Source organism: Brachyhypopomus gauderio, chromosome 17 (assembly GCF_052324685.1).
Source record: "Brachyhypopomus gauderio isolate BG-103 chromosome 17, BGAUD_0.2, whole genome shotgun sequence".
NCBI classification, from domain to species: Eukaryota; Metazoa; Chordata; class Actinopteri; order Gymnotiformes; family Hypopomidae; genus Brachyhypopomus; species Brachyhypopomus gauderio.
Genome location: NC_135227.1, coordinates 15911101 through 15934516, shown reverse-complemented (window position 1 = coordinate 15934516; position 23416 = coordinate 15911101). Strand labels below are relative to the sequence as shown.

General features: G+C 44.6%; 2 protein-coding genes across 5 annotated transcripts in view; both read right to left on the bottom strand.

The window, feature by feature from the left end:
- The window catches only part of slc25a21 (solute carrier family 25 member 21), a 79643-nt gene extending 63721 nt beyond the window's left edge, over window positions 1-15922 (bottom strand). For 2 of the 4 annotated variants that reach the window (XR_013121861.1, XM_076978406.1), the window contains exons 1-2: window positions 15243-15920; window positions 14940-15027 (exon numbers count right to left, since the gene is read on the bottom strand). Coding sequence is in view for 2 of the 4 variants with exons in the window: in XM_076978406.1 (XP_076834521.1) it covers window positions 14940-15006 (67 nt within the window). In the remaining 2 variants the exon portion in view is untranslated. Of the gene's footprint in view, window positions 1-14939; window positions 15028-15242 lie in introns of all 4 variants that reach the window. The other 2 variants (XR_013121862.1, XM_076978407.1) reach the window with 2 other exon arrangements.
- A 390-nt stretch (window positions 15923-16312) lies between these two features.
- Window positions 16313-23416, bottom strand: part of plekhh1 (pleckstrin homology domain containing, family H (with MyTH4 domain) member 1) — a 25362-nt gene continuing 18258 nt past the window's right edge. Inside the window, exons 20-30 of the mRNA XM_076978615.1 lie at window positions 23217-23393; window positions 23007-23104; window positions 22577-22754; window positions 22196-22351; window positions 21714-21811; window positions 21479-21620; window positions 21193-21332; window positions 20940-21069; window positions 20690-20773; window positions 19997-20143; window positions 16313-19499 (exon numbers count right to left, since the gene is read on the bottom strand). Of these exons, the coding sequence (XP_076834730.1) occupies window positions 19323-19499; window positions 19997-20143; window positions 20690-20773; window positions 20940-21069; window positions 21193-21332; window positions 21479-21620; window positions 21714-21811; window positions 22196-22351; window positions 22577-22754; window positions 23007-23104; window positions 23217-23393 (1527 nt within the window). The 3' untranslated portion in view covers window positions 16313-19322. The remainder of the gene's footprint in view (window positions 19500-19996; window positions 20144-20689; window positions 20774-20939; window positions 21070-21192; window positions 21333-21478; window positions 21621-21713; window positions 21812-22195; window positions 22352-22576; window positions 22755-23006; window positions 23105-23216; window positions 23394-23416) is intronic.

Below are 23416 nucleotides of genomic sequence, written 5' to 3'. Positions count from 1 at the left end.
CTGTCAGCTCTAGCGTAACAAACCGATCGCCCAGCTACTTAACACAAATTATTCTTACATGAAACGCAGCTTCTCAGGCACCCCCCCCCCCCCCCCCCCCCCCCCCCCCCCCCCCCCCCCCCCCCACAGCCATCTGTGGGGAGTGGAGGGCTATTAAAATTGAAGACATATGTTCCAGTCAAGTTCAACTCCCCAGACCACTCGTGGCTGCTGCAGTGACAGTTTAGCGGGCCTGAGAGGGGACTGGCTGGGGAGAGGAGGGGGGTGGAGGAGAGGGGGAGGAGAGGGGGAGGAGAGGGGAGGTGTGGAGGGGAGGTGTGGAGGGGAGGGGGAGGGGAGGGGTGTGGAGGAGAGGGGGAGGAGAGGGGAGGTGTGGAGGGGAGGGGGGTGGAGGAGAGGGGGAGGAGAGGGGGAGAGAGGGGAGGTGGAGGAGAGGGGAGGAGAGGGGGAGGAGAGGGGAGGTGGAGGAGAGGGGGAGGAGAGGGGAGGTGGAGGAGAGGGGGAGGAGAGGGGAGGTGTGGAGGGGGAGGGGAGGGGGGTGGAGGAGAGGGGAGGTGTGGAGGGGAGGGGAGGGGGGGTGGAGGAGAGGGGAGGAGAGGGGAGGTGTGGAGGGGAGGGGGGTGGAGGAGAGGGGGGGTGTGGAGGGGAGGGGGGTGGAGGAGAGGGGGAGGAGAGGGGAGGTGTGGAGGGGAGGGGGAGGAGAGGGGAGGTGTGGAGGGGAGGGGGAGGGGGGAGGAGAGGGGGGGTGGAGGAGAGGGGAGGTGTGGAGGGGGAGGGGAGGTGGAGGGGTGCCGACGTTCTTCTCGGTGCTGCTGCTCCAGAAGCTCAGGTTGCAGGTTTGCAGAAGAAGATTTCAAAACTCAACATTTCTAGCACTTACTTCTTTGAGGAGGAGGGAGATGACTTTAATCATCCATAAAATGCTCATTTCTAACTATTGGGACATTAAAGACTGGCACTAAAACAATGGCAAATCTTGATTACAAAAACCCCTTTAACACAGACTTTGTTGTGAAGGGGCATCAGCATACTAGTTGGGGTAGACTGCATAGTGAGGATGGGAAACTATTAATGACAAGTTTCACATCATTTAAAACAATCACCACTTAAAGAAACCAGACCGTGTTTGATCAGGCTCACCATATCCTTTTTGTCCAAATTAAAAACATTATGAAGACATTCTAGGGAAATACCCAAACAAAATGTTGATACATGCCACTTAAGTTTTACTTTGTGGTTTCATTAAACTTCAATTCAACACGTTCCCTTTTCTTCTTATCTTAGTGCAGGCGCAGTTACAGGGCCTTGCTTATAAACTAGAAGCAACAAAGTGGCAGTAATGAATTTGGCATAAATTGTGCGGTGATTACAGAGAACGCATCACACGGAGGAACAACCAGTGGTCCAGTACCGGCCCAGACCGGCCCAGAACCAGCTGCCATCAGTAGAGGTCAGGCCCACTTACACACCACATCCAGCCCTCCTTCATTTGTCAACTTTCCTAGGACGTTTGACGAGGAGACTTGTTGTTCTTAGAGGATCAGTGTGAGGCTTCACTCATCTCCACCAAACAAATAAGACTGCTGGCTCAGGAGTGTCAAACACACTGTGTGATCTCACCCCACCCTCTGCTCAGAAGAGCAAACAGAGAGGCAACAGAACCAAACAAAATGGCGTTTGTTTCTCTTTCCTCAAGTAATTTTATTCCATATTTCAAAAAAAAAAAAAAAAAAAAAAAAAAAAAAACAGCGGAGAGGGAGGTGGGGGAAAGAGACGTCGAACACAGTTAGGAAGCTCCTCAGACAGCCATCTTCTGGAACCATGGAGCACTTGTCAAGGTTGGAGTGAAGGGTTATCCTAATCAAGTGAAGTCACAGACACCAGCAGGATGACGGCATTTTCTTCTTGCTCATTAGCCATTGCTGGTCCTTGGCCAACATTAACTCTCCATCCTTCATGAGAGAAAATATCGGTCTCACTTCTTTTTCTTTTCTTCCTTTCTTGGTTCTTGACGGAGTAATTACACCAAGATTAACATTAGGTGAAACAACGAAGGGTGGAGAATAATCTAGCGAACAGATCGGATCTGTCGTTCAAGCGTTTGGTGCACGATGTTGGATTTACCTTCACACCCCCCCACCCCCTTTATTGCTCCATTTCTCATATAGGCTTTTCTTTGCTTTTCAGAGACAGGTCTTTCAGCCAGCCTCAGGCGATGATGGATAGCACTTGTGAGCTGTTTAGCTTCTGAGAGCTTCTGGCTTACAGAGTTGAGACCTGCTCTGGCACCAGTGCATCACCCAGTCGCCTGTCGTCAGCTGGAGGGCTGAAACCACCGCAGGTGGAGTGTCTTCCTCCACCTTCCCTCGGATATCCCACGTCTCATCCCTCATCCACCCTCCCACCACACCTGCCCCGCCCACAAGCTCATCCTCGTATACCGCCCCCGCCTCTTTTACGCCGCAAAGCCCCTCCACCTTCACGACGCTGCCTCCTCCCTGCGCAAGCTCATCCACCCTAACCTCCCCACCCCTCCACCCCCACCCGGGTCAAGTCCACCGTCACTGCCCTCCCTTCACCCCCTGCATGCCGCCCATGGCCCAAAACCCACCGTTCCTTTTTCCTCAGCACCGACTTCAAAGCTCCCAAAACGCAACGCCCACAAAGAACGCTGGAGTCGCTGAGGCGAGTTAAGCAGCACGACGCGTTCGCGTGCGAGAGGCGTCCGTGTGAGGCGGCGTCTCGACCCACACAAGAGTCCGCAGACACCTGAGGGCATGGGAGGGGGAGGGGCCAGACTTCAGGTGCTGCTCGTCTGGCTGGGCCCCAGGAGGCCCGACTGCCAGCGAAAGAAAACAAACCCCTGATCCACTTCCCCACAAAGTGCTTCCCGCGAGCTGGACGGGTTGGCCCCCGCTGCCCCAGTACCAGGATGTTTGGCTTAGAAAATGACTTTGCCGTTCCTGCTGCCTTCTTGGCTAATTGACCTGAGGATAATTATTGTAACCTTCTCTCCACTGCAGGGATTCAGGATTCAGGAGCCATAATCTAATGCACTCCATGCGAGTAGTAGGAGTAGTAATAACAATAATAGTTTATTATTGTTATTATTATTAATAAACACTTTTTGATAATCCCTTATAAATTGTACAGCACATATTGTATAGCTGCCTAATCTCTCTCACACACACACACACACACACACACACACACACACACACACACACATAAATGCAATTAAATTTGAGCGTGGGTGGGTTGAAAAAAAATTACCAAACAAAACATTTCCTCAAGCAATCCAAACACAAACAGACTGGAGAAAACTGCAGCGACCTGCACATAATCACAGTAGGACATTTCCTCCGTGGCGAGCCTTGCCCAGTCCACTCAGAGCCGTTTAGAAGCAGGCAGAGCACGGGCAACGTCAGCCCGCATTGGTCTGGATGTGGCCTGATCAATTGGTGGCTGTTGCAACCTGCCCCTGGGGCACCATTCATAGGACATCTGTGGAGAGAGGCTGCTTTCAGAGATGTCCCCCAGAGGACATTGCCGCCCACCAGGAAAGCCGCCCCAAAGTAACGCTGCTCCAGATACCAGCTGACCCAGACCCCAGCCGCCCACGCGGAAATTCGCCCAGAGCAAAGCCGACCCAGAGCCCAGCCGACCCAGAGAACAGCAGCAGTGCCATTGTGGGTACAGTTTGGCAAGAATGGGCCTTCCTTGTCAAACCAGAGTTCACAGCATAGAACATACAGCTTTGATCACATCTACTTGGGACTAACACAGATGCACAACACACACACACACACACACACACACACACACACACACACAAACACACTTGCAAAGATCAGCAAACCCTGTAAGCCACATTTAGCAACACAGTATGTTGCTAAATGTGTGTAAAATATGTATTGCTTCAATGACTTTTTTTTTTTTACTTTTTTGCCTTTGATCACATAAAAATGAACATACAAATGCATATAGTGTTAGTGTTCATCAGAAACATGAACACAGCAGACGTTTGCTTTTGCAGTCAGAGAGTCATTCGCTGCATAGATGTAGCACGCCAGTCTGGATATCCTGCCAAAGAGCTCTTATCGAGTAAGCATCTGTCATATCTCATCCCAAGCCTGTGCTGTCCAGCGCTGCCTGTCTCGGTGGGCTGATAACTTAACCTTCCCCCGCTCTGCGCTTCAAAACGCAGACGGAGTCCCAGGGCTCCCGCCGTGTGTGGGCCGCGCTACGCTTCGCTGCGCTCCAAACGAGCGGCTCGTTCTGCGGGACGGCGCACAGGACGGAGACACCTGCCGTTTCAAGCTCTTCCTCGTGGTCCGCGTGGCTCGACGTTTGGCCCGAGCGGCGTCACTATCCCCGTTTCATCCCCATCGAGGAGTCAGGAAATGAATTTGGGCAGCATTGGACAAACAAAAAAAGGTGGATTCCCACCAAATACAAAATTGCAAAATAAATATCTGAATAATTTACTGCAAGGTTTATTCTCTCTAAATTATCTATACTAGCACTTCACACACATAAGTAAAAATAAAATAGACATCACAAATTTGCTGATAAGAGAAACATTTTCATTGATTAGTCTAGGACAATTTAAAACAGCATGGATACATTAGGATTCTCAGTGCTTTATCATCACAATTTCACAGACAAATGTAATTAACAGAGGTTTCCTGATAGACTGAACTATCTCCATCCTTTATTATTACTTCTAGAAGCCCTATCATTTACTGCTAGATAAGTATTCATTACAGGAAGTTTTTCCTCATTTGTTCGCTCTGAGGCAATCTCTACACCCCCCCCCCCCCTCCCCCTCCTATATTTAAAGCCCCATGCAAAACATTTGCCAAGTTTGGAATGAAGAGCAGAGTAAAACAGCACAACAGCTCTCTACTGCCCCCTAGGCACAGCAACGATGAACTCATTTTAGTAATTGACCAGTGAGTGGGAGAAACGGCTGAAGGCAAACAGACACTACATATCTCAGTTAGATATGGAGATGCACTAATAAAAATGTAAGGGAAAATTTCATAGACTTTCTTAGGACTTGAAAATGACCCCAGAGAGCCTGACTGATCGACTTTTATTTTGTCGGTCTCTTGACAACAATGAAAAATACAGAAAGACACTAAAAGCATTTTGACAGGTTTCACCTGATACATTCTTAGCAGGACTCAAAATAACCAAGGACAAAGGGAGCCATGCTAAGAAATGAAGTCCAGTTGCTTTTAAGAAATAACTGAAATTGAATTTTAGCGAGCAGCCTGAACACGACCTGAGCCTTTTCTAAATCACCAAGTGCACTTATAGCGGCTAAAACAGATAAACCGCAGTACATATTCGTAAACTGAAGTCATTTTATTTCTTTATGTCACAAATCCCCACTGGAAATAATGTGTCCATCACGTAGAGCGGATTTCTAAACGAGTAGAAGACTGATCCGTTATTTCCTCCGTGAAGCGTGATGGGCCCACCCAGCACCAGCGGATAGTATGAACAAACAGGAACCCTAGACGCACAGCCTCTCCACTTTTCCATGACCCAGTGCGATTTTTTAAATAGCTTTATTCCATTGTCCAATTTCCCATATTTCAAACATGATAAAGGACACCGCTGTCTCTCCCCCTGCGTCTTTTTTTCACCGACTTCCAAATTGTGACATTTGCGTCCGTCTTGATTTTAGTGTAAGGTTCTCTCCCTTTGAAAGGATAATAAAACCTATAAACAAATTTAAAGCAAGCCTTTCTGCTCAGCGTTGGTTCTCGTGATCAAATTCGTCTGCTTTCCTCGCTAATGTCCCCTCGTCATTCCTTTACTGCTCTGGATCGCAAGTAATCAAGTGGGTTTAAATCAGAGAGTGCCTAATTAAAGCTTCGCGCTCAAAGCATGCGAGAACAAGTAACGAGTCTGCTGACAATTCACTCTCAAGTCAGAAAGTCAAAGTACAAGAAAACTAACAGTATGACATCACACATCCTCCCAGATCCAGAGTTGTCCCGATTCTACTGAAACGCAAACGCACTATAGCTGCGTAAACGCGTGCACGTACACACCCACAGTCTCATAAATCAGAGGTCATTTCTACGTGTGCCCCTTTCTTTGACAGTACTTATTATGTTTATTTATAATTCAAACATTTCTTCTTTAAAATCATCAGGTTTGTAATTTTCTACAGTGCTGAATCTCAAATTAGATTCAGTTTGCCCCAGTCTTGTCCTGAATCATTATATTAGTGATGCTTTCTGCTCTCTCTCTCCCTCTCTCTCTCTCTCTCATATGAAGTCATCCACTCTGGTTTCAAACAGAAACAGAAGCCTACAAAAACGGCATATTACGGTAAAGCGGGGGCAGATGCACCCATGGTTTCCAGACAGAATATGGAAGTGCAGTAAATCTCTCAGACAGAAGCCAAGCATATCAAACTAACAATGGGTCTCAACACAGACTGTTGAAACCCAGAAAGAACTTGTCTGGACCAAGCTGAAATACCAAGATGCACTGTATTCCAACAGTAGATATGATTAGCAAAGTGGGAGGGAGGTCTGAATTTATTTTTGGAGCTGGCTGCTTTACTGGAATTCAAGATCATATGGACTTTTTTAATGATAACAGTGCAATCAAAATGTCCTCTGGCCAAAAGAGTCTCATTGTATTCCAACTTAATTATGACATTTATGAGGTGGTAAACAAGACACCCAAGTTTGCAAAAAACAAACACTTGAACTAAAGCACTGAACTGGATGGACACACACACACACACACACACACACACATTCATTTCCTTACAGGATTATTCAAAACTATGGCCCTGGACTACTTAGCCAAAGTGCTCTATTAAGCTGCGCTTGTTCAGCTGATCTCCAGTCTTATTGCTGCCATGTGCTCTACTGTGTGTGTACTTACACCAGCGGGGCAGTCGGGGAACGCCACCCTGTTTTCTGAGCATGCCATTTTAGAATTCCTTCATTTTAATGACCCCCTCCTTCCTCAAAACTCCCATGCACTGAGTCTCTAAAACGTGTGCAATTTAAACAATGTTATGCCTTTATCTAAAAAGATGCCAAGATGCTGTATAACATGCTTGTAAAAATAATCGGACACTTTCAAGAATATGGTGGCCTGGTAGCAACGACAGATGTAATACGAAGTGACTATAATGGAGGGGAGTTACAAAAGGGGCTGAAGTCTGTGAGGCTAGAGCAGCTTTAAAAAAGATCTATAAGCTTTAAAAAAGATCCCACACTGGATCAGATCCCACTCCATTTCAGGGTGGATCTCACACCATACTGGAACAGATCCCACACAGCTTTAGGACAGATCCCACACCTCTTCAAAACAAATCCTAGACTGCTTTAGGACAGATCCCAGATCTCTATTGGACAGATCCCAGATCTCTATTGGACAGACCCCACACCACTTTGCATCATTCTGAGACAGCAACAATAATCTTCCACACTGTACACAGGTCCCTCGAAAAAGATTCTCAACCACTGCAATAAATCACCCAGACCATGCACGGTATGGCCATGAATAAAAGAATAAATATTTAATGAAAAGAATTATGCTTTTTAAAAACTGTTTGAGCTTATTCAGCAATTAGTTAGTGATCTAACGGCATGTGTTTAGAGGTGCCAGTTCTGATCAATTTTTCCTGGTAAAGATTGACTGGACTCATTGTAATAATTACTCTCTGTAAATGAGAATGTGCAGTGGACCAGCGACAGGCTCCCATGTTGGACAATTGTAATTACACCCACTGATTTTGGTCTTACCATAACACTGCAATTATCCTTATTGCTTACAGCAACATAACATGCATGATGGATGGGTTGAATATACAAGTCATGTGCACGCATGTGTCTGTGTGTGTGTGTGTGTGTGTGTGTGTGTAAATGCCCTGAACCCTCACACAGCGTTACAGCGGAGCACACACACCCTCACACACGTCCTGTCTCTACCGGTCTCTGGCTAAACTGCCATAAATCATGTTGTTAAGATAACGTCTGTGCCCAGCAGCCACGTCGTACGTTACGCAGGCGGGTCAGGGCTCCTCCGGCCCGTAGAGGAGGCTCGTCTCCCCTACAGGGTTGACCCAGTGGGGACGATCCCGGGACCCCGCGCACACCGGTAGTTAAACAGTAGTTCCCCCAAATCAGCCAACAATGGTGCAGAGGTCAGCAAGGTCTGCTGGCGTATCGCGGCTTCTCCCCACGTCTTGGTGCCGAATACTTGCAAGGAAACCTCCCCGAGGTCCACTACCCGAAAACGCACCGGTCACTTTAGGCACACGCGCGATCCTCCGTGTTCCTTCAGATCCATTTCCTCCTCTGTCCACTTGTGGGATCCAAACCTACAGGAAACACACAGTCCACTTCTGGAGGCCTGGCCCCACGTTGCACGTCACCCTCTTTCTTCATGCCTGGTTGCAGTCAAGTGATTTCTTTTGACATTACGATCCCGCACATTTCCTCGTGTGTAATTAGTCGTAGTGGTCAATAAATCTCCCGTGTTTGTTTTCGGAATGTTTGCTGTGGTTTGCTGGAGCCCCATCCCCCCCCTCCAACCCCCCCAAGGAGATACGCTGACAAGAGAGCACGTGATATGCAAAAATTACTTCTGTTGGTAATATTCAAATTCATTAAAAAATTTGAAGCCTCTTATTTTACAGTAACTCATTTTGTATTTTTCTCAAATATTAACCTGTAATTTTTCACTTCTCATCATTCAGTTGACAGCAGAGATCTGTAAAATCAACAACCACTACGGTCGCCTATACAGAACAGTAGCCTGAAGTGAAAGTAATTCAAAGCTTGTGAACAGGGCCTGCGTGCATGAGGCATAATCCCAACCTGGCCGGAGGAAGGGGCGTGTGAGCTGGAGAGACACGGCAAAGCATTCTTCCAAAATCAACATTACTTCAAACATGAGGTCATCTAAACATCTGTCTACAACATGTCTACGGGGAGCTCAATCAAAGCGCCGCTAAAGCACAGACAATTGTTTCTGGAAATAAATATTAGGCATAATTTAGCTCTGATTATTGCAGCCAATTGCGGCTCGGAGAGGAAACGCTCGTTTGGTGCAGATATCTCATGTCAGTGAACAATCCTTCCTCAGTCAACCTTTCACTTCTCATCTCTTTATTTGATCTTCTTTCATCACCGCCTCTCCCCCCTCCTCCCCCCGACTTCCAAAGAAGTGAATTTATTTGTTCGATGCTTTGCAGTTTAAGGCGATTACAACGAGAAATCTCTGAGTGCATTTTAAGTGTGGGGCTGACGGTCAGCTACAGGCAAGTGGCCGGAGCTCAATCACACTTAGGCTGTCTGTCTATGCCCGACACGCTCCATTTGCTGTCAGCGGATACATTTACACAGAAACTAATCATAACTTAAACATTTCTGTGTAAATCTTACCATATTACACAACAGGGAAACGTGCAATAGGGAAGTAAAAAGGAAATCAATACCAAAAGGTAAAGAAGGGAACAGCCGACCATTTATTAGCATTCTAGAAATATTCTAATCATTTTCTAGTAATAACCGAGAGACCGGATGAATGTCAGTTATCCCTTTAAAAAAGAAAAAAAACAAGGCACTTAGCCAGACAAAAATTCTCAATCTCTTTTTAAAACAAGAACATTGAATTATTTGTTGTTGGGATCTGGTATATTTCAAAGCATGAGCTTGAATAACAAAATGTGATACATGATACAGTAAACAAGATTACCCTGGGATGGACACTGGCACCTCTACAAATGGGTGGTGCAAACTGGTAGTGTGTGTGTTTGTGTGTGTGTGTAATACAGCAGAGGCTTGTTTACTGCATGTGTATGTGTGTTTGTGTGTGTTAAAAACACAGAGGGATGATATACAGCATGTGTATGGGTGTTTATGGTGTATGGCCTGAGGATTTAGCAATAAAGAGCAATAATCTGGATGATGACTCATGTTAGACTTGAGATTCTGAAGTTGCAGTTCCCTCAAGCTCTAAATGGCATTCCCTTAATCAATCAATCAATCAACAGTTGTTGTCACAAAGCAGCTTTACAAGTGCCTTAATGACATGAGACTCCCTAGTGGACCGTCTAATTATAAGATGAAACTATACTGCCATCTTGTGGAAGAAAGCTGAATCTCAAAACTCTACAAGTAAACCACTGAATCGTAAAACAGGGCCACACACAACCAAAAGTCATGATAGTTGTCAAATGCCAAAACCTGCTTTGTTTTCAAGACATAGAAGGTTTAAGTCTGTAACAAAATGACTACATGACATTGACAGCTCTAATCAATACAAGTCTCGAGGAAAGTGATTCCCACTGCCGACAGAGCCCCGACAGCTTTTAGGCACGGGGGAAGGGAGCTTTGAGCTGCTTCTCCTTGTAGAAGAGAAACACTTACCTGCACTCAGAAAGCCATTTAAACCCTGCCAGCTGACTGAAGGGGGGGGGGTGAAGTGAGGAGATGTCAAGAGAACAAATATCCCACAGCCCCACATGACCACTAAAAACCACCATAGTCCCCGAGTTCACACAGGACGTCATAACACCCAAAGCAGGAATGAACTTCCTTACTCTGTGCTGGGGCTTTATGTAAATAGGTCGTAAACTGTGATTTCTAGTTAGCGTTTACAAACACTTAATCACAGAGGTAAAACAGACAGCGCAGAAGCACCGTGTAGTGCACATGAAGTCATACTGGCATATTTTAGAGAAACAGGATTCGTTTACAGAGGAGGGATTTATGGGAATGGGTCTGGGAATGAATGGAAGGGTCTGTACAAAAGTGGTAAAAATGACGATGCAGTCACGGAGGGCACGAGCGTGGGCTCCATGCGGTCTGACCAGGCAGAGAGAGCACGAGATTAAGCGTCAGTACCCAGGACTTGACTGAGAAAATGCACAGCAATGAGCGGGATCGCAACACTGGTTGTGTGGCTGCATCAGGAGATATTCAGATCACCCTGAGCACTGGTGAGATTAGCAATATGTACAGAACAATCATCAGACATGCAGATGTATAACCTGCAGTTTCATTTCCTATTTCAGATGATTCGCAAATCAAACCTGGCTTTCATACAAAACCTGCTGAAGTGTTTTAATTTGACAGATTTAAATGTTGACCTAATTATACAAGTTCATTTCGAAATATGGGTTCAAATATAGAAAACAGAAATATTGACTGAATGCTGGTATCACTGAGATGGCAGTACAGTTCTGCCAAACTGCACAAGCGAGTCTGTACTGGTGCTAATTTAAGAAGCCTGTAAATGAAACAGGTTTTCCCAGGGAATCTGCATAATCCCAGCATGAATCAAGAGTTCACAGAAAACAGGAGCAGGGAGAAATGCCTCCAAATACAGTACAGGGTGACGCTGTAGACATTTAAGCTGCATATATCTGGTGATCTCCCACCTCAGGGTTGCAGAGGCAAAAGGGTGAGCGGAGAAGCCAAACCAGTTCCAGCCAGGAGAAGTGATCCCTTCAGATGCCCCACGGATGATCACGCCTGCTACACCTCCTGCAGGAGCCCATCAGATGCCCCACGGATGATCACGCCTGCTACACCTCCTGCAGGAGCCCATCAGATGCCCCATGGATGATCACGCCTGCTACACCTCCTGCAGGAGCCCATCAGATGCCCCATGGATGATCACACCTGGTACACCTCCCCAACCTCTTATGACTCGGATCCTTCTTCACTACTACAGTCCGCTACAGTGATCACATTACTGCATCTGCTGCAACCAAGACTCAATTTCATGATCTTTGCTTCCCCCATGAAGATTCTAGTGAACTTGCCTTGTACGCGTGTACACACACACACACACACCCCATATGTGTAATGAATACCCAAAGCACATTTTTTCCTTCCGTGTGTGAAGATTCTTTACAGTAGATTGCAGTGTCACACAGAGAGAGAGAGAGAGAGAGAGAGAGAGAGAGAGAGAGAGAGAGAGAGAGAGAGAGAGAGAAGCTCTACTTCATTCATTAATTCATTTTCCATACTGCTTAATCCCCCTAGTCAGGGTCACGGGGGGGTTGGAGCCAATCCCAGCATCTCAGTGTGATGTCAGGGTACACCGTGGGCAGGTCGCCAGTCCACCACATGGCCAACACACACACACACGCACGCACGCACTCACACCTACGGGTAATATAGAGTGATCAGTTAACCTACCATGCATGTAGAGGAAACCGGAGTACCCGGAGAAAACCCACACAGGCACAGGGAGAACATGCAAACTCCACACTGAGCAGCCCAGACCGAGAATCAAACCCAGACCGCCTTGTTGTGAGGCGACAGTGCTAACCACCACACCACCATGAAGCTCTACTTGTCTTATTTTATCCAAACAGCTGCGTGCTCTAAATGAGTTATATCTGTGAATTTTATTTACATGGGTGTTGTCCTGTGAAAAGCCACAGTGGACCATTAGAATTAGAATTAGACATTTTTATGGTGGCAGAGGGAGCAGAATGTGTGAGAAAACTCCAACTCCAAGAAAAAAAAAAACATTTCAGGAAAACCTCACTGCCAGACATGGAGGAACACGTCAAGAACTCTGAAAAATCTTCTTGATAACATATGCAAAATAAACAAACAAAAGACTGAAGAGCATAAGATCTGGGTGGTATTGCAGAAAGTGTGTTTAACTAACCTGAAACTTCACCTTCAGTTCTGAGGTGACTAATCTCACCCCAGTATACCCAGAGTTACTGGTTCACCCAGTTAGAATTTCAGCAATGGAGGTCAGTCAACTCTGAGTGGGGCTCAGTCTTTAGCCTTGTAGTCCACAGACGCGAGGCTGCAGGGGGTTCTCATTCTGCTGACCAGATGGGTGCTGGAACGACCTCTATACACCCTTCCTGTGGTCTTCAATAAGGACCACATTGATGTGGGTTCAGAAGCAGATTATATCACCTCAAATTCCACCAGATACAGGTAGAATTTTCCAGAGCTTATTCTGCTCTATTGGAACTTAATATTTATTTATTATTATATGCAGATTATACTTTAAAGTGTTAGAGCAATGTAAGCACATGGACAACTGACATGCCACAAAAGATTAAATGAGTCAACAGTCAACTTTTTAATCATTAAACAAAGCACTAGGTTTTATGGTTTCTGATCTTTTAATTTGGGATGGCTGTGATCAATTCATATAGTTCATGCAACCCAGGGGTAAGGGTTAAACAGGCTTGACCGCAAAGAAAAAGTTAAGAATTTCTTTTTTCCCCCAAAAATGGTAAGAGTTTTCATAACTTTCTGTAGTGGTATGCTTATGCAGGTTTATTATACAAGTTGAACTTCACTCTGTAGATTACAGAAGGAACTACCTACTTTGTGTGTGTTTGAATACTGTGTATGAAAATGGCTAATTACCTGCCTATACCTGGCTCGACATAACTTCTAAAATAGCAGGGCTGTCTATGGGGGGGTCGAGAGAAGACCAGTGCACCTTGTCAGACTTTCACCATATTTGTTCTAAACAAAATAAAATGCAGAAGCTAACAGCCTCAAGCTGAACCAAGCGTCATTTTAATATCTTCCTAGCTGCATGTAAATAGCTTTTACAAGATCAGTCTGGACAAGCAAACATCTATAAAAACCACATTAAGCTCCATATGAAAAACGTTTGTACAAACCTAAAAAAAAAATACATAAATCACATATCTACAACGCTCAAGTGATAGCATGCACATTTACTAATAAAATGATATTAGTCTCTTAACATTCTTGGAATTTAATATTAAAAACATACATACATTATATATATATATATATATATATATATATATATATATATATATATATATATATATATATATATATAGATAGTGTGAGATCTATGCGTGTCCAAAGTTGCATGTGCATGAAAAGCAATACGAACAGTATTACCACAAAGAACATAAAACTAGATTTTTGTGCCTGCAACAATGTCACTGCATTCAGGGCTCTCAATGCCTCGAAGTCTTGAATCTTTGCCCAGTACAATCAGGAAGAAGCTGTCAACGTTTCTCAAAGTTTAACCCACCCATCACTAGTCTGTAGTACCAAATAAGCAGTAGAACCTTGGTGGGTGACAAGTCCACTCACACACCGGAGTCCCTCCTGTCCTGTGTGGCTATCTCAACCCTTGCTCTACTTCGGCAGTGGGACACACTGTAGAAAGGTCAGGACTTTACGTCAGAAGATACAATGTAAAAACAACAAAAAGTCACTAATCTTCATTTGTTCTATCAGTTTTGTGAACAGAGGTCCTCGGTTTCCACAAACTCAGAGTTAACAGATCTGGGTTAATTGCTAAACCAGCTTTCTGGAACTCTTCCCTGGACCTACCCCGCGCTTACAGTAGCACAATAACTCATGTCCCGTAAACTGCATGATCACAGCCATGTTTCATAAACTCATCGTAGTGTTAAGACCATCTTAAATGAGGGAGTGTAATGTAGCGTGGTGTAATACTCGCTCAACCATCTCGGGATTGTCTTTACCGTTGGGGAACCCAGCCCTTAACATTTATGTGGCGTGCGCCTCTAAATCACCACACAGCCCACGAAGGTGAAGTTATAGCTCGAAATACGAAAGATTACGTTAGCAGCACATGCTCTGAACTTTAAAGTTCAGGTTTTCATTTGTTTTTCTTGTTCTTGTGTTGGGTTGTTTTCACGCATTCAATACAGTTTACACCGTGGGGCGGAACCATTAACCGCGGACCCAGTCCGCCATCCGTTTTGTTTTGTTTTATCATTGAGAAACGTTACTTTTGTAACCAAACCACTTTAATAATACTACACAAGCATTTTTAGCATGAAGTAACGTTTAAAAAGTCGGAGCGCAGAGGTAATTTAGGGTTTTTTAGCCTAGCTAGCCTGTATGGAGTGGCAGACTGAAGAATCTGGTGAATGAATCACGTACCTGCAGACCCACCAGCGACGACTTGGTGACTCGCCTCTCGTAATAAACTCTTCTTTGAGGAAGTCATGTTTGGTCTGCGTTCAACCTGCTTAAAAGAAACGTTTCAATGTTGTAACTAGTCTTTATTTGCACCCAAATATCACAGTTTGGAGTATAGTAAAGTGCCTCGTCGAGCTGAATTGACACAGTTGTAACACTCGTTCACTCCGACGTAAGCTGTAAGTTTGAGTGTGTCCTTTAAATAAACCGGACGCTTTTTTACATTCCCGATAGTTTTAGCGTTTGTGTATTTGTAACAGGTACCTTGTTTCTGGGCTACGATGATGGAGGGAACAGTACAGGGTACAGTACTTTTCTCGCAGGTTGGCCGTGTAGACACATTTGAGGAGCTTCGCGTGTTTGAATGACGCTCGAGTCGCAGCTGTAGGTCGACCGAACTAAAGCAGTTTTCAGTGTCCCGAGTTTCACATTAACTACTAAATATGGTAATTATTCTTAGACTTTAAAATATACTAGGGTTTATAGAACAACTAGCAGATATAAGGACCCAAACAAAGAGCCAATGTACATAAGCTATAACCTATATAATGATTACAGCCATTACGACCGACGGTGTCACGAACCAGACGTTTTTTTTCCCTCATACACGATTACAACGCAAAACCCAGGAGGAAAGTATCGAGCACACAGAATGATTCGCTCTAACCAGCACAGTTGTGCTTCTATTTCACTGCAGAGCCTGACACTGGGTAATATAAACTATAATACTGTGAAGAAGACGTGGACGCGACCGCGTGCTTTATAGCGCGTGTCTTCTGCACGTGCGACCGTTCTAGCCAGTGCAGGTACACACTGTTAGATCTCCAGCTGCTTCTGAACTCCTCCCGAGGGTGTAATCAGATGTCATAGTCAGATTACACCACACAAATGAAAATACACGATCGTGAATAGCTTGAAATCCGTCAAGAGGCTGCCTGACGTGTCGTGCCTGTAGGTCACGCCCATACCTGTGCGTTTTCCATGCACTGGGGTTACACAATCATCAAATATGCCAAGAAGCTATTGCATGGTGAATACAAAAAACCATGATTATACGACACATGATTCCAATACGTGAAAGTGCCAAAAAACATAGTTGACTTAAAGCTTTCAACAGACAGGAGGGATAGCTAACGTTAGTTATCTAGCCACAGGTTCATTGAGTCTCTTTGAAGGGATCCGGATCTTTTGACTCCGAGCCGTTCAAAAATGTTCTTCGTTTTCTTCTTTCTCTTTTCAGGCAGCAGGAGGCGCTACTGCGTAAATAATAAGACACATTGCCTATGTAGGCCTAATTCATACAACACTTAAATGAGAAAAATATTTCAAAAGTATTCAAATTGACATATATATTTTAATAACAATAGTTAACAATTTGTTTGTAAATAAATGCAAATAAAGTTTGTATCACCTGTTGTAAAACTTGTAGCAAAACTGGGCCTATGCTTCATGCATAAAAAATTGAAACACAATAACAATTTAGTATAATTTACTAAATTACTCTTTCTAACCGCCAATCTGCTGCTCCAAAAGGGACTCGGTTTATTTCATTCATTTAAAAGAGCCGTCCAATAAGAGTCAGATCGTTCGCGAAGTCCTTATATCATATAATATGTCTTCAACAGACAGTTGGTGTGAGGTGGATCGAAAAGACAGCTAATTCTGGCTGAAAAAGTTATTTTTCTTTTCTACTCATTTCCTTTTTAAGGATTTTTTTTTCGCGAATAAAGCGAACTAGTTAAAGTTTTTCTGTCAAAATACTTAAATTACTGTTAAGAGCACCATTAGTTAGACGAGAGAAAAGCGCACTAATAAAAGCACACTAATAAAAGCACACTAATAAATTTGGAAGTTGAGATGGATATTTTCTTCAGTGTGACGTGAAACCACGACCTCAGTTTTGAAATGTAAATGGACTCTGAACGTTTAAGCCTTTCACATAAGTGCTTATTTAAAAACATAGAACTCACAATATCAAATACAAAAGAGCACAGAGAGAATTTTATTTTCAGCAATCTATGCATGATGCCTTGATGACGGTTTCTGTTCATGGAAAACCTGTCACATGAAAAAGAGCTCACACTCAAGAAAATGCACCATCAATCGTCTTAGCAAGACCAGGAAGAGCAAGCTGGTTTTCCATAAAATCAATATTCTGAAAATAAAATAAATATCTAAAACTCAGAGACAGTGGTTTTATCCACAAAGCAATTCAAGTCAGTCATATTTTGATAGCTCTTTTGCAGATTAATTTCCATATTAGCATGTTACATCAGTCTCCCCTGTCCTAAAGTACTGTATGTATCAAGAGAGCAGTTTCTTAATAAACCCCGTTCTTCACTTATACCATTGTAATGTGTTTCTTCTGTTCCAACAGAACTGGATAATAAAAAAAAAAAAAAAACAGTTGCCATCACAGGCTTAAACAGGTGTAAACACAGTGGATTTTTAACCACAAAACAGTGTCCCACAAAACAGCCTGTACCCTTCCTGATAAGTGTTGCACAAACCCATGTAATCCACATTCCCCTACATTGTTATTGCGGGTTAGGCACCTGTGGCCCAAGAATACATGTTTTGTGGTAATGTTAGTGTCAAGTAACCCATTACTATGGAGGATTTGTAATCTATTTCATTTAAAGTTCATTCCTTGAAATGTAACTTGTTCATTTTAATGTCTATAAATTTTAAATGCCAAATTTTCTTTTATATGTGGAATTTTGATATTGAAGGTCATCCGGCCTACAAATGTCAGTAGCTATAATTGTCCATTCTGCCGTGTTCTGAGAAGTCAATCAATATAATTTGACAGATAACAGGGAAACAAATCAGCATCAGTACTGGAGCAACTAGCATCAGTACTGGAGCCACTAGCATCAGTACTGGAGCCACTAGCATCAGTACTGGAGCCACTAGCACCAGTACTGGAGCCACTAGCACCAGTACTGGAGCCACTAGCACCAGTACTGGAGCCACTAGCATCAGTACTGGAGCCACTAGCACCAGTACTGGAGCCACTAGCACCAGTACTGGAGCAGCTACACACTCAATCACCACGCAGCGTAATCACCAATGAAAGTTATTTTCTGGTTGTGGTGCATAAATATTAGTACAGGAAATTGTATACCACAATCGGGGGAAAAGACATGAAATGCTTTTTACAAACTTTTAGAAAAAGGACAAGTCACACAAATAGGCCACAAAACATTAGGTAATGGAATAAAACATTTCCAAAAAAGTAAAAAAACAAACAAACAAACAAACAAAAAAACAAACAACAAAAAAAAACAGTACCACAATAAAAACCAAAACAGGTTAAAAACAACAATGATTTAAATTCAGAATGAGGTCTTTTGCCATTGTGTTAGGGCACTGTCACATATGAGCCAGACAGGCATTTCAAGGGGATTTAGACCACCGAGTAAATATCAACATGTCAAATGACATTGGGTCCTTCTAAATGGGCCCCAAAATGAACGTAACAGGAACCAGTACAATTTATGGTTATTGGGGTCTGCTTGGTTCTTGGGTTTGTGAAAACAAAGCAGCTCCGGTCCGTTTCACGTTATTTACAGCAAACCTTGTGGTTTGTCATACACACTAATATTCATGCCTTACAACAATCTTGAGAAAAATAATTTCACAATGAATAATGTGGCTCAATATTTGTCTAATGCTGATTTCCAGTTTAGTAAAAACATTTTTTGGTACGTTGTCAGTTCTGTCATTTCTGCTTTTCTTCTTTTTTCACCCACTCCTTGAAAATGTAGACTCAGTTAACAGCACATGAAAAGTGGCCATTATGGATACACTGTCCATAATTTAGTGTTATATGGGCTGATTCCCTTTCACAAAACTCGGCTTGGTTCATTTAAAAATATCTACATGTGAAAACAGCTTTAGTCAGTATTTGAAGCAAAGTACCTTTGTTCAGTGTTCCACATTCCCCCTATCCAAACACAAAAGTTACTCAGTTACTTCAGTTATGATGGAAAGCTTAAAAACTAGAGAGAGAAGTCTGAGGAGAACATGAGACCTGAGGTTCCTCCCTCAGAGTAGCTCATAGTACAGGTCCCAGTAATGTGTAGCTTAGAAAGAAGAAATGCAAGGTGTTCATTTTTTCCAGGAATTTCAGGGTTTCACATGATGGCTGACTGAAATTTTCGATGTGCAGTCATGTTCTCTCATTCCCCAAAATCTGCATTCTGTGCAAATGTAAAAATAATATACAGTTTAGACTAGGGGGACCCCCCCCCATAAGAGTGTTTTACACCATACTTTGGTTTTTAGCTCTCCCAACACCCTGTGTACACGTGTGGTAGTTGTTCTAGGACTTAAGGGCCCTCACAGAAGTGTGGGCCCTTTGGTTGTATAAGTCATGGAGGGGAAGTGTCTGCTGTCAATATCCCACAACTTCCCGTCTCCCCGAGAGCCCAGGGCGGAAGGCTGTGATTGGCTCCCACCAGCTGGAATACCCCAGTAGTTGATATAGCTGGCCATCAGCAAGGTCAGCTCCAGGATCTGACCAATCAGAAAAGAGAGAGAATAGAGTCAAAAGGTTGAAAGCATTCTATTAATAAGAAAAATAAATCATTATATTTGAAGTGTTTAATATGATCCATGAACACTGGAGGCCAAAGAACGGAAAAGACAAAAGGTATAATAATTGTGAAACACAAGCTCTCATTGCAATGGTCCAGTTAATACACATTTGTGCTTCCTGTATAGCATAATGGTAGAAGCTACCTTGGGGTAAAAGGCAAATATGAAACCTTCACTAAGTACAGGAAAACCTTTTAACATGAGCCATCATCCTGCTATGGGATGAAGCCAGCACTGTAATTTCTTTCTGACTTCACCCACAACATATTTTAGATCATGTTTCCTTTCCATTTTTGAAAATAATGAATTAAAAGAAATAAGAATCAGAATAATTACTGTGATTTAGGACCAAATGACATGCCAGGATTGTTATGTGTACCCTAATGTCCTTACAGGGCCTTACGGTCCCCTCTTACCTTTGGTTTAGCCATTGCAAAAATGAGCTTATCCACAGTCCTCTTCCCCAAAGCTTGTTCTTTATTCTGACTGATCACCACCATGAAGTCCTCCTTGCAACCCCCAAAAGTGATCACTGACTGGTACGGGTAGGTGACCAGTAGGTGCTACAGACAAATACACACAAGTACCTGAGAAACGGTCCATCCACCAACAGAAATGACCCAGAGCACAACTGGTATCACTGGTACTAAAATAATATTCATGGACTCATTTTTGGTTTTGAAACTGTTGGCATAAAGCAAATGGACTCTGTTTCTAGTCTCTTTTTAAAGATTTTAACAGGGATTTGGTGAGGGCGGCTAACGGCTGAGGACAGGCTGAAAATGGAAGGTTACTTTGTGGCAGCTAATTACAGAGGTGAACCAGTCCTGTTTATTCCTGCTCTGAATGGCTGGACCTCTGCAGGCTGAGAGACCAGGCCGAGTGAGCGGCCATCCGGTATGTCCAGCAAGGCCATTTTGGAGTCGCTTTGGCAGAAAATTGTTCCAGACCCACACGTTTACTTCCGTGGGCCACAAAGTGCCAAGGAAAAGGGCTTAACCTTAACTATTCCGAGTCAGAAGAAAAAAAGTCATGGGGAAAAAAGTCCTGCATCTTAGTTTTTTTGAACAAGTTCTCATGGAGACACCCAGAGACTCGCAGACACTCACCATGGTGGTATCTAGCAGACTTAAGCCATCCTCACTCACAGCGAGCCACACCTGCTTCTGCTCCAATGACGAGGGAGGAAGAGGCTTCAAATCAAACGAGAGATTCGTGGGGAACAATATTAGGCTTCAACTGCTCACATTATTGAGAAAACACCTCAATGGTTTAGTTGGTTAACAGACTAGAAAAAACAGACAAGAAAGAATACGCCATTATTCCCATCATCCTGTGATACTGCAAGAGCACACTCACTTTGGCACTGAACAGCTTGGCTCCAAACAGGGGCCATTTGCGTGCCACCGTCAGGTAGATCCTCACACACTCACCAGACGTGCACCCCCGTAACACGGACCACTTTGTGGTCAGACGTTCCGCCAGCTCCCTGTGGAACGAGCAGCTACGTGAACACCCAGATGCACACGCACCTGCGATATGCGCACGAGTCCTCGTGGGTTCGGATTGAACACTACACGTAGTGAACGAGGGACGCACTGTGCCGGTGTACCTGAGCTGCTCTGTGCCGCAATCCTGCTTGTAGCGTTTGGGGTAGAAGCGCTCAAGAACCTGCAGAAGGATCTGGTGGATCTTGGGCTGGGCTGAACCACTGGGAGACGCCAGCGCCCGGTCCAAGTCCCCATGTTCAACCTGCATGAGAGAATTACCATAAAAACCTTTCATAGCCAAATACCACAAGGTAACACACACACACACACACACACACACACACACACACACACACACACACACACACACACACACACACACACACACACACACACACACACACACACCTGGGCCATCAGTGCAGCCACTTCAAGCGCCAGCTCCTTGTTGACAGGAAAATGTCCTTGGTGCACTTCTTCATTTACTTGATACGCCAGCAGGAGGCGCTCTCTCTCCGTTTCCCCTTTAGCCTGTGCTCGGAAACGCAGCCTGGCCCACATAGGATACGAACCTGTTGTAACTGCTACGTTTGAACACAATTAAACTGTTTATAACATGCAAAGTAAACGTGCTCAAACGTACCTGCTTTTGTACGTCAGACGCACGATGCGTGTCCCCTCGTACTTCCCTGGTTGCAGCTCCTTTAGCCCCTGTTCCCACTTGGAGATCACGTCGCAGATCTGACAAAGGTTCACCAAAGGTTCATCAGTTCTGCAGTCTTCTCCACCAGTGTCTGGAGAGTGGCCCTTAACACTCCACTATGGTGATCACCGACACACAGATATGGGCTCCACTAGTGCTACTTACACACACATACTAGCACTTCAATAACTATAAGTCAAGCGATGACATGACCTAGAGCACAACCAGTACCACTGGGACTACCAGAACATTGTGTCAGTTATGACCATGTGAAAAAAGTGAAATTTTTCCATTTCATGGGCCAGTAGAGTGCACTCATTGATAAATAAGACACGGCTAATAGCTCAGCTCTGCCTGTGTGGAGTGTCAGTCCAGCCATGAGGGAGGGAGTGTGTGTGTGTGTGTGTGTGTGAGAACGTTACCTTGGCTGAAGGCTGGAGGTAGTGCTCCAGGTCTCTCCCGGACGGGTCGTCGGTGAAGAGGGCGAAGCCACAGAGCTGGGGTTTCCTCATGCCCGTCCTCTGGTTCAGCGTGTTTACAAACTCTTCCACCGTGGTGGAGCCATCAAAGCCCACCACCTAGCACAGAACCGCAGGGTTATGGAGAGAGTCGGCACCATTCAGAAGATGAAGGGATTGTTGGATATTGGTTCATAACACTTCTTTTGCTGGAAGCATTAGGTGTGTGCAGTGTTTGTGAGACAGACGTGCTTCCACGATGAGTGTGTCTGAATATGTCCTCGTTCAAAAGGTTGCTATGTATATTCCCTTGTTCAGAGGGAGTAAAGGTAAAGGTGTGTGTACCTGGTAGGTGTTGTTCATGAAGTGGATCGGAATGCTGAAGGGGAGTGAGTGGTGATACGGGTTTCTCAGCAGAATCGACAGAATCTCCATGCGGGACGGCTTGGCCTCCCTCTCCCCGTTCTGTAGCGCTCTCTCCATGGACCGCTGACAGTACACGGCATACTTCCCTACCTCAGTTCTACACACACACACACACACACACACACACACACACACACACACACACACACACACACACACACACACACACACACACACACACACACACGGGTCAGGTGACCCAAAGCGGCACAAATCGTTACACCTTCCCCGAAACAATGTATGAAGAATGAGTGGAAGCAACACAGAGGAGTCTGTCTTTGCCCGACAGGCACTGGGTGTGTTTATTCCAGTGTGGGTGTATTCAGCTCTGAAAGAGAGGAGGACTGACCTGGGATCAGCGTTTCTCTGCAGGTACTGCCTCAGGTACCACAGGAAGTGATGCTGCGGCAGGAATAGGGCCACACACACCGACAACAGTTGCCAGCACTAAAGGAGACAGGAAGCATGTATTGGGGACAGCAAGTTTTATATTGTATGTGTGGCTTATTAATGTCATCTGCTGAATGTGTGTGTGTGTGTGTGTGTGTCTCTCTCTGACCTGTGTGAGAGAGTAATTGTTTGGTGTCCGTCGATTGGTCTGTTTGATCAGCTGACAATACATCTCATTCTGCAGCTCTGTGTGGGTCAGGCACACCTGCAATGCACTCTGGGCCAGTGAGGTGTGGTAGTCAATGGAGGGAGCCTCCACCAGCACGTTGATAAACAGCTGACATGACTAGAGGAGCAGGAGACAAATAA